Source organism: Parasteatoda tepidariorum, chromosome 12 (assembly GCF_982258835.1).
Source record: "Parasteatoda tepidariorum strain Cologne lab strain chromosome 12, Ptep-v5.0, whole genome shotgun sequence".
Classification (NCBI taxonomy): domain Eukaryota; kingdom Metazoa; phylum Arthropoda; class Arachnida; order Araneae; family Theridiidae; genus Parasteatoda; species Parasteatoda tepidariorum.
In genome coordinates this window covers 27,664,368-27,676,456 of record NC_141766.1, presented here as the reverse complement: position 1 = coordinate 27,676,456, position 12,089 = coordinate 27,664,368, and the positions used below count along the sequence as shown (strand labels likewise).

The window sequence follows — 12,089 nt, the reverse complement described above, 5'->3', positions numbered from 1 at the left end:
AGGTATTTTAATGAATCTAACAATTTTCAAAACATTTTTCATTTGTTCATAGATTACTTTCTAAGAAACAAATTAATTGACCAAAATAAACTGGATCAAATCGGCAAACAATTCTCAGTAGCTCTTAGCCAAAAATTTCATTTTAATTTTTTAGATAAAAATTTAAAATTGAATAAAAAATACATTAATGGATAACCCATTTTGTATAGCAAAATATCAAATTGCCTCTATCTGGGCATTTCTACCATCTATCATTTATCTGGGCATTCATATCATCTCATTTTTATTCCTTTCAAATTCTAGATTTAACTTAATATTTGTTGTTTTCAATCTTTGATGGCAAGTAATTTTTTCTACCTTAAATATTAATTTATGACTACTATTTAGTATGTATTTTTGTCGAAGATTTTAAAACTATAATATGTATTACAGACAATTCAATAACAACCTGTTTAATGCAGCATTATAGTCTATTCATACCAAATATTTATGTTTTTAAAAATGAGAACAACATATACCTTTCTCTTAGTAATCTATTCAATAATTCAACGGGTGGAGCTTCAACTTCTGTGGATGCCTTCCAGAGTTTTAAAGGATGACCATCTACAACTTTTTTGTAAGACAAATCAACATGATCATTTTGTGACACAGTTTTCCAGCCCTTATATTTTTCTTTGGTTTCCTAAAAAATTAAATTTGAATTTAAAGAAAAGCATTATTTTATAATTCACAAAATTTTTTAATTTTAAACATGCTTTCATATTTTTGAATGATTTACATAAAGGAAAATCTAAACTAAGATTATGTACAAAAATTTAAAAATTTTAACTAAATACCTTTAAAATAAACATGGCATTTTTAATTTATTTTCATCATAAGTCTTAATGAAAACAGTGAAAAATTCTTAAATTCAACGTTATTAATATTTTTGTGTAATTTTTTCCCAAACTGAAATAAAATATTAGGTTTTTTAGTTATTTCATTTTACATGGCAATTAAATAAATAAGATAAAGTGAAAAAGTTGATTTTATCACTAAACCTTTAAAATTACCTTTAAAAACATTTGTGTACAGCTGTCAATATAACCTTTCCATCCAGTTTGTCCATTAGATGAGGAAAATAAAAATAATTCTTCTAATGATGCAGGCTGTGAAAATGATGCAGATGATATGCGACTTTGAGAAACGAGCTCTTCAGACACCTAAAATAAATAGTACCTTTATAATAAGTTACTAAAGACAGAGAAAAATATGCACTAAATATTTGTTGAACTAATATCGGGATGCAGAGAGTATTTCAGAAAGTAAAGAAAAAGCATTTTCTTAAAAAAAATTAACACAAAATTATTGTTTTTTTCTGAAAAACATAAATAAATAATTTTTAAAATACATAATTTAATAAAAAAAATCGATGTATGTTTGTCTGCATGTTACATTGTTGGCAAAAGAGAGCATTTACAGCCATGAAAGGTGTAAATGTAGATGTTGATTTCTAATAGTGCACTTTGACACACTATTTTTGATAAAAAAAAATTTATAGCATTTTTTTAATTTTCAAATATTTTCATAGGATTAACATATTATGCGTTTTTCTTTATAACTATTGGTTATGGGGGAAATGTAAGTTATATACTATCTTATTAGTTTGACTAGAAGAAGTTCAATTTTCAAAAGAAAAAAATAAACATAGTAATTATTTAAAATTGAATATACTTCAGAAAAAAGCAATCAAGTATGCAACACATGCACTCAGGGGTGATTGTGAGTCCAAGTCGAAATTCCAGAAAATTTCCAGAGTTTAAAAAAAACAAAAAACAATTTAAATTGAAAAATTAGAAAAAAATTTAAACAAGTTTTTTTTTCTTTTTCTCAATATTTCTTAGTTTACTTAAAATATGTTTAGAATTTTACACATACCTATACCATTTACACATACCTATGATGACCTGGAGAAGTAATTATAATTTACAAATATGTGTTTCTTTCTTGAGTTTTATGATTATAACAACCATTTACTGATAAAAAATGAATATTAATCATGAATATAAGCTTATAAAGTATCTCCCTTACAAACAAATAAAATAAACTGTGTTAAGTTCCACCTTTGAAAATTTGATTTCCAGAAGCTTCTGTGATCAATGATTTTTTGAAATGTCTGGACCATCGATCTCCGGAAACTTCCGGATCACTGTTAGCGAAAATTCCGGAAATTTTTTCCGAAGCACAATCAGCCCTGTGCACTAAAAAGCAAAGGAAAGAGTACAAAATGATTCATGTCTGGCATGACAGTTGGTGTAAGCACCTTTACATTGTAGAAAATTGTTATTGGAGTGTTTAGCATTTGGACAAATTTGGAAACTTTTTCTCAATATATAATTTACTTTTTGAATAAAAGGGGAGGGGGAAACTTTTTTTTTACAGGAAAAACAATAAAATAATTGTGATCTTTAGACATGGCAAATATCTCAGAATACAATAAAGAAATTATGTTTTCATTAAATGTTACCGTGAATAAGCTCTTGTAATTAGTAACCATGCAAGATAAGCATTCATAAGCTGCTCTATTTTCATTGAGTTCTCTTAAATCGGGAACTCCAACAGTTTTTCGGCGACGAGGACTTGAGCTTGCACTTCGAGGAGTAGATAGATGAAATAGTGAAGGAGCAAAACAAACAGCAATGTTGGTAGCTGTCATCTAAAATAAAATTTGATTTTAAGGTATTTTTTTCAAGTACAATGGTATATTATGATAAATAATAATAAATGTAAAATTAAAAACATAAGAGATTATAAATTTAGAGTGAACTTCAGAAAAAGTATCATTTGAAAACTTTTCTTTTAAATAATGGGGACGTATTTTCTTAATTTAGGCTACCTTCTTTATTTTGTTACTACATCTTTCGAAATCAAAATCAATCATAGGAACAAAATTTTTTATTATTAAAAAAATTGAATTTATGACAAAAAAATTTACTATACTGTCTAACTGTGACTATTAATTTGGAATTGGATAAAAAAAAGTTATAAATTAAATCTGATATATATATATATATTTTGCAGACTGTTAATTTAGCTAGCAAGTTAGTTGTTGAGTTAAAAATCATTTCAATTCTCAAAAGAAGTAATTTGTTTTTCCAGTTTATGAGACAACTTGCATTAAGGAATATACTTAATATAAATTTTACTTATAATTAAAAATTAATTATAATATGGACTCTTTTTACAAACGAATTTAGATGCATATAATGACTTGATATTAACTGTGGAATTTTAATAGAAATAATCAAGGGATTAAATGGTAAATCATTATGTTGACTTTAACTTGAGAGATGATATTATGATTGTAACATTTTGTTAATGTAGAAAGGTTACAATTTTAACTGGCGTACAAAATTCTTGTATGAACTGTTAACGGAATTAAAATATATTGTTTAATAAAAATTTTGGAAAGAACGTGATATGTATTATACTACTTCTTACATTTTTTTTTTTTTTTTTTAGTGAGTGAGAGAAAAACTTACATGTAAATATTACCAATGGCAAACTAAAGACAGAAAATATTGAAATTCAAAATTTAGAATAAAAACTGTGCTGATGTTATGCGAAATGGAACTCACTTGATTTACACTAGAATGTTGACAAACTTCATGCAAAAATTCTAACAGGGACTGCAAAACTTCACGATTTTCGTCAGGCATTAACATAAGAGCAGCATGGATAGCTTCAAGACGTAAGTCTTCAGGAACAACTAAAAATTCAAAATTAACAGTGAAATGTTTTTAACTAAATTTATGAAATTCTCATTACGACTACATTTTGTTCTAGTTTGTTAACTTAAGACTTCCAATCCACATTTTTAAGACATATAATAATTACTGTACAAAATGTTATGGAACTGTGTGTATAAAATATAGGGTGTTCCATAGTGACTACCCATAATGTATGCATTTAAAATCCTTGTAAAAAGTGAAGTTAAAAAACATTCATATAAGGATCACTCATTAATATTTATGAATGGAAAAAACAAAAACATTTGCTAACTCTTATTATTAAATTTCGAGCTCGATCAAGAGATTAAAATCCTCAAAGATCAGTTTATTTGAAAAGTTGGACTTATGTGTTTGTTTCACTTTTCAGCATCATCTTCAAATAATCTAGTTTTTAATGATTCTAATATTTCCTTTGTTTTAATGACAACATCTTGATAACATCTCTGTTTTTTCCAACGTAAATATTAATTTGTGATCCCTAATACACATAGTTTCTTTCCTCATTATTTACAAAGATTCTAAAAATTTATATTATCAGCAGTCATTACAGAATACCCTGAATAAATATAGGTAGACATGTAGAACCTATGATTAAAAATGCTTTTGTGCTTGTGTCTCTTAGGATAAATCATGTAAAGCTATAGCACATTTTTTTTTTTTTAGCATTTTAAGTAAGTCCCAAGTCTGTGACCGCTTACGTCCTTAGTAATATTAATAACAATAGTGTGATATGAATTTTAAAAAAAATCCATTGAAACTCGAGATGCCAAAGTGTAATTCCTTTATAGGATGATTTTAGAATACTTTCTTTACTGTGAAATTGAATTTAATATCAGAAAATGTTGATTCAATTTTTGTTGTTAAAAAGCTGTTTAAACCAATAAAAATTAAATATAGATATGTAAATTAGTTTTTATTGTTTCTAATGGCACTTGGTCAAGCCAATATCTTTAGCCATTGGCCATTTTGCTAATTAAGTTATGTAAGTGCGCCCTTCAGGTGACAAGAGAGCACCATAAGGGTGAAGGTACGTTTTGGCTCAGGAACCCATGGATAGATGGCAGCATCACTCATTCGTGAAGCCATTTCCTTAAGATTCCTGTACCCATGCTACTGCTTAGTGATAGACCACAGGACCTTTGATTCCACAGATTTTAAGAGCACATATATTGCATGTACTCAATGGGCCCCAGCGGAGTTGAAGATTAAACTCTGGATCAAAGTCTGATTCTCTAATCACTGGACTACAATGGTCCCATAAATTAATTTTAAGATAAAGTAAATTTAATAAAAATATAAAAAAATTAAAATAAACTTACATTGAAAAATACTAATGAAAGTTTCAGAAAGTTTATTTGTTAGTAGGGCTTCTGGAAGTTCTCTGAAATACTGCTTTAACATATCAGCAACATCATAAGCTTGCTGTTCTTCATAGCTGATTTTTTCAGGAATGGTTTCATTTAAGCTCTTTAATTTTTGAATTCGGGATCTCACTCCTGATTTTCTGAACAGACCAGTAGAATCTAAAGCTGTATTTCGTAAATGGTGAATTGCTGCTTGGATTGAAACGGGTAAAGGCTGTCCTGTTCTCTGGAGAATAAGAAGTAGAGGAACACCAAACACAACTTTATCTGAAAATATAACAGAAAAAAAGAAAATTAAAATCACGAAATGGTTATGTTCATGACTTTTAAAACTTATGTAAGAAAATGTATCAAATAAAAATTACTGTAGAAGAGAAAGGAAAAAGTAGCAGTAACGAAGAAAAAATAAACAGATAAATATCCTTTAATTTTCTTTTAATTAATTAGAATATTCCAATAATCTTTTGGTTTAGTTCTTTTTTATAGTGAAAAATTCGAGAATCCGTATGAGAAACACAAAATTATCTGAAATAAATTAGTAAAAACCATCAAGTTGGTCCAGAAGTTAATGGTAGAAAACTTTTGCTTAAACTGTCAACTTTTTATGATATTCAGAAAATCTATAAGACATTCCAGTGACCACAGAAACAAGAGTGTTTTTTCTTTGGGGGGGGGGTGCTTTTCTCCCCTATATATTAGTATTAACCAGGTCCAACTTATCCGAGCCTTGCAAAATGGCAATCAAGAATTTGAACTTGCAATTTCATGATTCGAATTGTTTTAAAATTAAAATAAATTTAATAAAAGAAATTGTTTACCTGTAAATTGTTTATCTCATTTAACAGTGTTTTTTTAATATTCTGTTTTACTATTTTTTATTATTGTTCAGTATTTTCAATGCTCGGTATTTTCATGCTAGTTTGAGTACTATTTTCATGATATTTTCAATGCTTTATAGATAACTTCACAATTCGAATTGTTTTAAAATTAAAATAAATTTAATGAAAGAAACTATTTATCTCTCATTTAACGATATTTTTTTTCATTCTGTTTTACTATTTTTAATTATTCTGTACGCTGTGTCATTTGAAACCAAGAATTTTGACCATCGGTCAGCAATAGGACCCTATATTTCTTCTTCAGGGGAATGAATAAAGGAGGAGGATTTGGTGGCAGTTTTCACCAAGGAAATGCCAGAACTCGTTTGAAATAAATAAATTTTTTTTTAGAATTCAGACATTAAAATATATATATTTTTTAAATTTAATTACACAAATATTGAGTGAAAAATTGTAATCTTAGAAGGAGCTGAGTCTCTTCACTGATAAAATCTTGGGGGAGTTAAGCTAAAGCCCCTTCTGCTCCCTAGTTCGGGAGTCTCTGAGACATTCATTTATGATATTATAAAAATCACTGTTTTTATTTATTTATTTTTTTTTTTAAAAAAAAAAAGCTATTTAAAACTTACAAAGCCTTATCCTTAAAATCTCCCCTTAAAATCTGAAATGCGAAAGGCGCTTGAGTCTTTTTCATCATTTTGTGCCTCAACATTATATTTTTAAGAAAATTTTTTTTGTTGTGTATTGCAGGATTTTTTAAAAATAAGAAAAGCTAGAGCCGCGATGGCTCAGGGGAAGGCGTTCGGCTTCTAATGAGATGAACCGGGGTTCGATCCCGGCGATGGCTGGTCGATACGAATTCCGCATCCGGCTTGCACTGACCACAGTGCCGACGCGAAATATCCTCAGTGGTAAACGGATCATGGGTTAGAGTCCCCTTGCCGTCAGTCTAACCATGGGAGGTTCTCGTGGTCTTCCTCTCCAAGTAACGCAAATGCGGGTTAGTTCCATCAAAAAGTCCTCCACGAAGGCAAATTTCTCCCAATACTTGATCCAGAAGTTCCCTTGTCTTCTAGATTGGGTTCAAAATTACAAGGCTATGGAGTTGAACATTAGTATTCATAAACCCAAAAATTTTGTCGGCTGTTCAACGACGGTTATAAAATAAAATAAGAAAAGCTAAATATTTCTTGTTTTTCGTTGAAAATGTTGCAGTTGTGTTTGCCTCCTCTTCAAAATCTGTCATATTAAGCTGATTTTGTAACCAAGGGCAGCAATTAATTCACACATATTAATTAGTAACTGAAAATAGAAATAGTAAAAAAATATATAGCATATGATAAGTAGGAAGATAATGAAGATATGAATCACATACCTTTATAATCAGGGTTGCGAATTCGGCCAATGAATTTTGAAACTCCCCAGCTCCAGCCAGTTCGACTAGATGGGGAAAATTTTTCCATTATAGTGGTTAATTTCAAAAGAGATAATTTACGAAGGAGAAGCATTTGTGGAGCAGTTAAGTCCATAATTCTTAAGGGACCAGAAAATGATTTTGTTTCAGGGTGTGAAATAAAAGGAAAGCAATGCCAAGGTGCATGTTGATAGGTGATGCCCCTGAAAAAAAATGACTACAATATAGCAAAAGTATTTTAGATTATGAAACACATAAGCAGAAGAATGGGACATAAATTTTTTTTTGTAAATAATAAACAATTCTACAAATAAATTCCCGCGTGTTTTTTTTTTACTTTATTGTAGAGCTATTTGAATGTTGCTATGAAATCCAGTCACCTCTTAAAAAAAATCAACCTTAACTTTATCAATCTAATTTTAAAACTTATAAAACAGTGCTGAAATGGAAAAAAAACAGAGATTGAAAACGTGATTTGAAAATCATGGATTCCTGGCACAATACTCGAATATGACATGAATATATGTAGAGTTGTTGTAGTTGTAGTTAATTTACGTCGCACTAGAGCTGCACAATGGGCTATTGGCGACGGTCTGGGAAACATCCCTCAGGATAATCCGAAGACAAGCCATCACAATTTTGATTCTCTGCCGAGGGGATCCCCCGCTTCGGTAGCCAAACGACCTGCACGCGAAGTCGAGCACTTTACGGTAGAACAGTTTAACGAGGACCAATACCGCACACCCTTGGTCCCTACGCAGACTAATCCAAGTGGTCACCTACCAGCAAACTGACTGCAGCCAGTAATGCTTGACTTCGGTGATCTGCTGGGAACCGTGTCTTAACGATCAGTTCACTACAGAACGAATATGCAGAGTTTTGGTATAAAAAAAATTATGATTTCATGTTGTTCTAAGCATTTCCAATTAAAATTGGTTAAAATGTCTTAAGAAAGTATAACGCCCCATCGTCATTGGCGATCAATAAAATATATATATTTTTTTTTGGGGGGGGGCGACTACATTTTTAGCTTTTCAATTACGATTTCACTTTATTTATAGTTAAATATTTATGTAAAGGTAATTGGTCTGAGACTTAAACTCGAGCGTTTTTTTCCCGTTTTTTACTGTGTTTTCAGCAATGATCAGAGAAAAAAATCTATTTTTTTCTTATCTTCACACTGCTGCGTATTAATAATGTGTTGAATCCATAAGAATAACTGTGATCGAAAACCACATGGATTTACGATAAAATCGATGCAAAATAGAAGTAACGTGATTGAAAATCGAAAGGTGATTGCTCATGTGCGTGATGCGAGAGTCATGATAGTTTCAATTTAAAAATATAAGGATTTTTGAAATTATTTAGAAATCCAAGTAACCGCAGAAAAATGAAAAAAAAAAAAAAAAAAGTGAATTCACGACGAAATTGAATGGCTGCGACAAAAGTTAATCAAATGCGCGACTCGAAATTCACTTGAGTAATATTTGGTTAAATGTAGCAAAATTTCAAAAGAAAAAAAAAGAAGGAAGAAAAAAACAAAAAATGAAGAAATTTTTAACAGTGATTGCTGAAAAAACGTATGGATTTACGATGAAACCAATGGAAACTCGAACGGACACGGTTCAAAATCGTTTAGTGGTTACTCGTCGATTCAAGATTCATCAGTCGTAATAGAAATCCCGTATCAAAAATATCGGGAGTTTAACTATGTGATTTCACGAAGCCAATCAGACACTCGATTCGAAATTCACTTGTAATAATAGCCTAATTAAAATATCGGGATTTCCGAAAACCGTGTCGAAATCTGTAATAATAATTGCTGAAAAACCGCATAAATTTATGATGAAATCGGCGAAAAAACGAGCCCATTAGAAGATAATCACTTGAATGCGGGATTCGAAATTCCGTGACGTGTTAATATCGTATACGAACAGGAGAAAAAAAAAGGGTTTTGTATTTATTTATTTTTCAAAATAAAAAGAAGATATGTTTACGTAATTTTTGCGCAAAGTTCTTAATTTTAGAAATTCTTCAGGTCCCGAGAACTTGCAAATTTGTACTAAGTTGCGTAAGAAAATCCCCGCCAATATAATGGACCTTTTTACGCGTAATCGCAAATTCTTGTAAGAACATGATACTTTCAAATCGCCCAGAGATTTTTTATTATTTCGAAATTTCTTTCAAAAAATGTTAAGTTTTAATATATTGTAATAAGTATTTCATTCATTTGTAATAAACATTTCAAATGCATGCATTTGATTTTTATTCATGAATGCATTCCACAAAATTTCAAAGTTGGCTGAAAAAAAAAAAAAAAAAAAAAAGAAATAATACTAGAATATTTTAACTGGCTACCAATATTTTTCAAAATATTGCCCTGATTATTATGGTTTGCTCTGGTTAAAACCACTTAAGGGGGGGGAGGGGCAAAAGAATATAAGAATTCAGATATAGAAATAAAAGATATGGAGAATTCTGCAATGGTTAAAAATTTATTAAAACGTTCTTATTTTCTTTTAAATGTGAAGAATAGTTACATTATAATGACCTATAACTTTATTAATACATTTATTTGAAAATCATAGTTTAATTTCTCGAAATATTTTGCTTGGGCTAAATATTTATCTGTCAAAAAATAAAAAATATTGTAACATATTTCGTATTTTTTGTGGTCAAACAATGAAGTTTGTAACCACCAACTTAGCTTTCGATTGGCCGCCACAGTGTTTGTAAAATTGCTGTGTAGATGTAATAAAGTGAAATAAAACCAGCTTGATTGTCAGATGAAATATGGATTCGTTTCACTGTATATGAATTCTTATATTAGCTTTCCAATCTTCTACTGTTTTTTCCGGCATCGAAACAGGTTTCGATATTTTCAGTCACTCCTTCCCCAGTAGTGATTTGTTAGAATATGGGTTTAAATGCTTGAATTTTTTTGATAAGTTCAAAACATATTAAAAAAAATTTTCTTCAAATTTCAAACAATCCATATAATGGTATTTTTTCTTCACATAAAAATTTAATATAAGATAAAAAGAGAAGAAAAAAAACGTAAGAAACTTATAGCACGCGTTGGCTATTCCCAAGTTTACTACAAGGCCGAAAAAAAAATTACACTTGGTAACAAATTTAAAAGAAAAAAAAATTATAATTGCGAATAGCCAAGTGGTAACTCTCCAAAAGAACAAAAACAAAAAAAAGAGAGTGAGTCGTTTAAGGCAGCTGGATTGGAAATTAGTGACTGGTCCTACCATTATTAGAATCTGGGTATGTACATATATACAGGGTGATTCTAAGAAGATGGGCAAAATTTTAGGAAGTGATAGTACACACCCAGGCAAACAATTTTTATCAAAGAATGCATGGTCGAAAACAAAACGCAAAACCGCTAGAGGGCGTCAAAGTTTAATGTCTTATATGAGGCAAAAACACGCAAAGAACGATGAAGTTAAGTTATAAAAGCAAAATTTAATGGCATGTGATTACAATAAGTGTTCAAAACATTGCTATGCACGCAGTACAACGGCGAAGAAAAGACAGGCGAACATTCTGAAACACACCAGGCATATCGCGAACTTTCCCTGCAGCGGCCGAAAGCTTGGAGACAAGTAACGCAGCGCAGTAACTCGCAACAGGAATGGAGCTTTAACGTTTGCATCAAACAACTTTCATGCATTCTTGCAACAACATGCATTCTTTGATAAAAATTGTTTGCTTGGGTGTGTACTATCACTTCCCAAAAGTTTGCCCATCTTTTTAGAATCACCCTGTATATATATATATAATAAAATATTTTCGCCAAGGGGAGCCGTAAAGGTTGGGCCGATTGTTTACGATGTGCAATAATCTATGTTTTTTTAATAATTGTCAAAACAAAGGTGTAGGATAAGTTAAGAATTACCTTACCTTTTATCTAAAATTGAAACAAAGTATATCATAATACCTTCAATTCAATATCTATGTATATAAAATATATGTAACAATATATATAAAAATAATATATATATATAAAAAAATACCTTGTTAATGATGATCCAACTCCAGAATCACGTCTTTCATTGTTCATTATGATGATATCACCATCATCTTGGTTTTGAACAGATCTGTCAAATGACTGCTGGTTCTTTCCACTCTTAACTATAAAAATTAATTATTATTATTAATTAACTTTTTAACTTACCATGACTGATGCATGTGTTTTAATGATGTATAACTTCGAAGTTAATATATAAACTTCAATATTATCAACATTTAATTACTTGATTTTATCCCTCTGTGTGATATAAGTTCATAATACTTATTAGCTTACTATGCAATATGTTTTCTGAACACCATTTTTTTCCCATTGCATATGCAAGGGGAGAGGGATCAAAAGGGTGCACTTGCAACCCTCTAAAAATTCAACGAATTATTTGCTATTAAATGTTATTAAATAATTATTAAATAATAAAGGTTATTAAACAAAAAATGTTATTAAATAATTCTAAAGTAATTACAAACACTCCTTATTTATATATCATATTGAATCTACTCGGCGCAAAAGTTGCATTTTAAATTTAATGCTATAATTAACAAATATTTTTTTAATAATTAATAATTATAGCAAAAAAAAAAACAGTTTAAGTATAATAAAAATTTATAGAAACTGCTGTTTTTTTTTTTTTTTTTTTTCACTTTTGTACTCATATTAATTTAA

The 12,089-nt window shown here is 29.6% G+C and overlaps 1 protein-coding gene across 1 annotated transcript in view; it reads right to left on the bottom strand.

Moving 5' to 3' along the window:
* Positions 1 to 12,089, bottom strand: part of LOC107453411 (RhoGTPase activating protein) — a 348,661-nt gene that overhangs the window by 5,705 nt on the left and 330,867 nt on the right. Inside the window, 7 exon segments of the mRNA XM_087156179.1 lie at positions 519 to 682; positions 1,053 to 1,202; positions 2,507 to 2,695; positions 3,618 to 3,748; positions 5,090 to 5,401; positions 7,349 to 7,590; positions 11,413 to 11,530. Coding sequence (XP_087012305.1) covers positions 519 to 682; positions 1,053 to 1,202; positions 2,507 to 2,695; positions 3,618 to 3,748; positions 5,090 to 5,401; positions 7,349 to 7,590; positions 11,413 to 11,530 — 1,306 coding nt within the window.